We start from the raw sequence: 6000 nt of genomic DNA, 5'->3' as shown, positions 1-6000 counted from the left end.
TTCCAAATAAGGCCACATTCCAAAGCACTAGGAGTTAGAATTTGGGGGGACACAATTCAATCCTCTCCACCTCATACCCCTGGTCCTTCCTAGTTCCCCATATTCCTGAGGGAACAGATTCTCTCTATTTTATCTGCAATGACTTGGCAGAAGACACTTCTAGAAACAAATACAAGCTGGCCGGTTAGCTCAGTTGGTTAGAGTTAGAGCGCAGTGTTGTAAAACCAAGGTCATGGGTTCAGATCCCCTTACCAGCCAGCTGTCAAAAAAAAAAAAAAGAGAGAAAGAAATGAAGATGAACTGTGTTGGGCTGTTCATCAACACCAACATGGTAGGTTACACACAAGGATTTTCTGATGGGACTTTAATCGGTGAAGCTCCAAGGTAAACACAGCCTCTTCCAGTGCTCTCAGAAAGAGTGTTTCCTTACTAATTAACTGAGCTGTGAAAAAATGCACACTGAGCACACACCACATGCTGCAGAGACAAGAGAAAAGAACAGGCTGTCTGCGCTGGTGGGGCTACCATCTGGGGCCACAGAGAAGCAACCACAGCAAAGCCATCCACACTGTTGTCTGATGGAGGCACCTGGGGCGAGGAGCAGTGGCAGGAGCCTCTGAGGAGGCTGCAGAAGGAAGAGGAGTTGGGGGCACCGTGTACACTGGGCATCGCAGGGAGAGGCAATGGAGGTGCAGAGTCAGAGAGCCAACGTCCAGAAGAGACAGGGTTATGGCATTTGTAGGTGTGTTGGACACGTACCTTTTTCTGGCTGCCCAAGCCCCTGCCTCCAACTATAGAAACTATCAAAAGGTTGTATCAGCCAACAGCCAGGGTCCAGTCAGAAACCACACTGGTAATTCAAACAGGGAAAATGTAATGTAAAGTATTAACAAGTTAATACTAAAAGGGGTAAAAGAGAACTCGAAGAAATAAAAGAACAGCAAATGCAAAGTGTGGCACGCTCCCTCTCTCCCCCCCCCCCGGCCCCCAGTGGTTGGTGCGGGCACACAGGAAGTGAGGAAGTGCTGCTAGGGTGCAGAAGCTGGTTTACAGGAAGCTTCTCGCTGGGATGCCAGAAAAACTCACTGAAGAGGGACTGCGCCAGACCTCCCACACTATGCTAGCAGTCGTAATGTAAAAGGAAAAACAGACACCCCCAGAAACAGAAAGAGACCCCCTCCTCTATGCCTTGCAGTGTTTCTCCAGCATCCTACAAAGCCTAACATTGCACCAGCTGACACACACACACACACACGCACGCGCGCACGCACGGCATGGGGAGTTAGCTTGGCCACGATGAAAGCAGCTGCAGAGAAGGCCAGTCCAGGCCCTACCACAGCACTGGAGACAGAAACACTTTCTGCTTTGAAACAAAAATGCATCTGTGAAGCTTCCTGCTCTTATCCCTCTGGTTCTCCAGCCTCCAGTTTATTCCCCGCTCCCCTCTATCTTTGCAATAAAGCCCCTTCCTGCCACAGACAGTGACACCTTCTATTGCTTGCACTCAAGGGCCGTGATCAATAGAGAATAAGCAGCGAGGAGACGAGCCTGAGAGACGAGCAGGGGCCTGAGACCCTGCGACCATCAGGAGTCCAATGCTTTAGCTTCCATGACCAAGAGGGATGGGAGGCGTTAATAAGGCTGTTCTCTTGTAGTAAAAATATTTCAATATTTAAGCAAGGAACATGGAACATGAGGGCCTTGACCCAGGGCAATGGCATTGGAAATAGAGCGGAGGGGAGGGATTAAAGAGCTGTTTGGGATAGAGAATGGGCAGGAATCAGTAGGAATGGGATGGTGTGGGGAAGGCTGCATGACTTGGGCAACAGTCATTTAACAAATACTTCTTCAGTATCTACTGCAGGCCCTGTTGTAGGCACTGGGTATACAACAGTGAACAAAACAAAGTTCCTTTCCCACGGAGCTTACAATCGGGGAATGGGACGGCGGGTGGGTGCAGGCAGAGAGACAAAAAACAAGCAAGCAAAATATACCATGTGTCATGTGTGAAGAGAAGACAACTAAGCCACACGAGGGGAACAGAAAGAGCTGGGGATTGGGGGGTTGTCATTGTATGTAGCAGGGTTTTGCAACCTCTGCACTGACATTTGGGGCCAGATAATTGTTATAGGCCGTCCTGCGCATTGTAGGATGTTTAGCAGCATCCCTGGTCTCTACTCACTAGATGCCAGTGCACCCCCCACACATACCAGTCATGACAACCAAAAATGTCCTCAGACATTGCCACATGTCCCCCAGGGCGGTGGGCAGAGATCATCACTTGCTGAGAACCTCTGCTATATATCCTGTTTGTGTTTTACTGTTTTGTTTTTATGGCCCAGCACGTCTTTCTTTTTTTTTTTTTTTTTTTTTTTTAAAGATGACCGGTAAGGGGATCTTAACCCTTGACTTGGTGTTGTCTGCACCACGCTCAGCCAGTGAGCGAACCGGCCATCCGTATATGGGATCCGAACCCGGGGCCTTGGTGTTATCAGCACCGCACTCTCCCAAGTGAGCCACGGGCCGGCCCCAGCACATGTCTATCTTGACAAATGTTCCATGTACTATATTTGAAAAAAAAACTCTGTCTCCTGCAATTTTAAAGTATTCTGAATTTACTGATGGGGAAACTCAGAAATATTCAGACTGTGGTTCATTCTATAAGACAGTGGCCTTAGACTCCTTAAAAAACCAAAAACCTTAAGAGGAGTGGTCTAAAAAGTGCTCTGAAGAGATGTGACAACCAAGTAAAATGTGTGAACCCAAATAATTTTAAAAAGCTATGGCACATTTTGGAGGGACAATTGGGGAAACTTAAAATATAGACTACATATTCGTTTTTTTTGTTTGTTTGTTTGTTTTTTTTTAGGTATAATGGTATTCAGGTTATATAGGAGAATGTCCTTATTTAGAAATAAATGCTGAACGATTTAGGGGTTAAATTTAGGAGTAAAATATCATGATGTCTGCAACTTACTTTCAAATAGTTCATCAAAAGAATGTGTGTATGTATGTCTGTATAAACTGATAATTAAAACCCACTTGATTTCACTAACAATGTGTTAAGAGTCCAATCTCATTTTTAAAAGTTATTTTAGAATATACACAGAAAAAAATCTGGAAGCTATGTGCCAAACATTTAATAGCAGTTTACTTTTGAGGGCTCACTTATGAGTTTCACATTTTACATTAAAATGCAAACAGTACAGAAATGTCTAATAGTGAGCATATTTGTATAATCAGAAAAAAAATGATTTTTAAAAAACTTTTACTTTTAAAAGGAAGCTAGTAAAAGAACCACCACAGTAGAAAAGTGCTCCAAAAAGGAAGCAATAAAGTCCCTTCTTTTCTGAGAAGTAGAATCTCTCATCAATATCCCCAGGATTCCTTTAATGGTCCCTTTTTAAAAACTAAAGTTGACTATTCTGTCTTACTAATAAGGTAATAGCAGAACAGAATTTAAAGATATGGGGTTGTTAAACCAGGGAAAAAAATAAAAATTTGTTTTTATTGCTACTACAATCACACTAAATTTCAATCCAATTATCTGTGCTGACAGTACAGAGCAAATTGACAGTTTTGCAAACAAAGAAAAAATTAAATTGTCTTTTAGCTAATGAAGCATTAAGATGCTCCAAAAATGTCATTTCACAATAATTATCTTGCCAAAGGAATTCACACAGTAAAAGTAAAATGGGCTATCTGAGTAAGATTGCTGGAGTGGATTAATGTCAATATCCTGGTTGTGATACTGTGCTATATAGTTTTGCAAGATGTTATCATTGGGGGAAACTGGGTAGAGAGTACACAGGATCTCTCTGTATTAGTTCTTACAACTGCATGTGAATCTACAACTTAACAAAAATTTCAATTAAAAAAAATTAAAAGAATCCACACACCAGCCACATGAGGACAAAGTAGGAAGCAAAAATCTTTATTTTTTAAAAAATTCACATTTATTAAAAACAGTAATTTCTAGCCAAATAATATAAAGCATTTTAAATTAATTATTTGAAAGTATGTACACTCTTATATAAGTAAACACTTGAAACTGTACAGATTTAAACAAATATTCAGTTAGCAGACAAGGTGGATCACTATCCCCTACTCAGCACTTTGTAAGGTGTTTTGAGTGTTTCAGAAATAAAAGATCAAAACAGAAGAACAAGTGCCGTTAAATATTTTCATCGTTAAGAATGCACTCTGCTCTGTACAGCAAATTAAATCAGTCACAGTATTTATTGTACAATAATCATGCCCTCATTTCTTTGGAAAGGCTATTAAAAATCAAATGTACATATAATATACAAAACTGTGTATCTTACAGTTTATTTCATTAAACATGTATTTAAAACAGTAAGTGGAAAATACAGTCTTCCTAATTCACTCATTTCACAGCAAAGAATGAATATGGACCCTCTTATCTCCTACATTCCCAAAATACAGAGTAATATGCTCTATCAAGCAGTGTCCATCACCAGTTTAAGCTGAATAAAAAACAAGTGACCAGTTACAAATGACAGACATCAAGACACATCACCCATCTGGGCACTGTGGGAGAGCCTGTTTTTAGGGTATGAAGAAAGGCTGTTACAGTCGCGTAACACGAGTTACCAGCACCGACCACACCACAAGGTCCGCTGGCCCCTCTCCAGATCCCTCGGCAGCATCCCACCTCTAGACTAGTGTTTGAATAATTCAGAAGTCCTTTTAAACCAAGAAGCAGGCTATGTTTACTACAACATCGGAGGCCAATCCAATCAGGAAATAGGAATTTGGAGGAAAATTCATAGATGTGCAGAATTTATTTTATGACCCCTGATATGGCGTGGTAGTTTCAAGGTGTGGGCACTGTTTGTCATCCCCATGTTTGTTGGTATAATGTATTCTGCTGCAGCGGGTTGAAGATCTGCAAGGCTGGTTCACAGCACAGCCAGCTGAATGAACAGATAGGACATGAAAGTGTTCACTTTTCAAAGAACCGCTAAAATCGAAAGCAGAGTACAGCAGGCTGGTAACCCTAACCTTCGTTCATGAGATACACTATTGATCAGCTTTCCTTCTCCCTGTTATGTGCTGGACTTAAGACACTTTAATTGGAACTTCCCACTCACAAACACTGACTTTTGTACATGAAGATGCTCATTAAAGATACCCCACGTATCTATCAAGAGGAGGCTGCAGCTCCCCACTTTTGAATGTTCAGCACCTAAGTAATTCAAGGAGTACAGATACTGGGGCCTTACACGAGGTCCTTGCATCTTTAAACTACCTCACATCAAACACAGAGAAAGATAACACCCTGATTTCCCAGGAAAGCAGAATGTGTTCTCGGAAGCAACCAATCTACTCCAAACTCAACTTCAAAACGATAGGCGAAACATTACATTAAATAGAGTGAAGAAATAACATTTCTGGAAGTAAAAAAAATAGTCACCGTGGAATGCTCAGTGGTTAAAAGTGCTGCAGTGTTTCACGCTTTAGCAAACCTTACTCTTAGAAGCTTTCTAATTAGCTGTATTTCCGCAGAGTTCTTTGCACTACTTACTGTAACCTATTTTCATTGTGCAACTTTTGGAAGAACCATTTCACTGCGTGCCTGCCATAGCCATACCTCTTAAAAACTTACATGTCTTGTGACCATTTAAATGAGGCAGTTATCACTGCTCACAGATTAATCTTTGGCATTTTGAAAAGGGAAACACCAATCTTTTAACACTGCTTATATTTCATTCTTCGGTGAGCACTAAGCAGCACACTTGCGTGGTTCTTGGGGACATTCTCACATCTGATTCCTTGGTGTTCTGCAGGCTGCAAGACTTCTCAGCCCATTCCTCAGACAGACCATTTACATGCACAGCCTGGCCAGCCTGCTTATTTAGAAACCGACAGCAGGAGGTTCAGCTGAAAAGCAAAGTGAAGAGCTATGTTAGTTCTGCTATGGAATACTGTCCTCAAGAAAAGTTGTTTAGAGCCTCAAAGACAGAGCAAGTGAAAAAG

General features: G+C 41.7%; 1 protein-coding gene across 1 annotated transcript in view; it reads right to left on the bottom strand.

The window, feature by feature from the left end:
- Positions 1 to 3984: 3984 nt before the first annotated feature.
- COG3 (component of oligomeric golgi complex 3) overlaps positions 3985 to 6000 on the bottom strand; it is a 66639-nt gene continuing 64623 nt past the window's right edge. The window contains exon 23 of the mRNA XM_063102223.1: positions 3985 to 5904. Coding sequence (XP_062958293.1) covers positions 5875 to 5904 — 30 coding nt within the window. The 3' untranslated portion in view covers positions 3985 to 5874. The remainder of the gene's footprint in view (positions 5905 to 6000) is intronic.

This window comes from Cynocephalus volans, chromosome 7 (assembly GCF_027409185.1).
Source record: "Cynocephalus volans isolate mCynVol1 chromosome 7, mCynVol1.pri, whole genome shotgun sequence".
Lineage (NCBI taxonomy): Eukaryota > Metazoa > Chordata > Mammalia > Dermoptera > Cynocephalidae > Cynocephalus > Cynocephalus volans.
The sequence above is the reverse complement of the archived record's forward strand: the minus strand, read 5'-3'. Positions and strand labels throughout refer to the sequence as shown.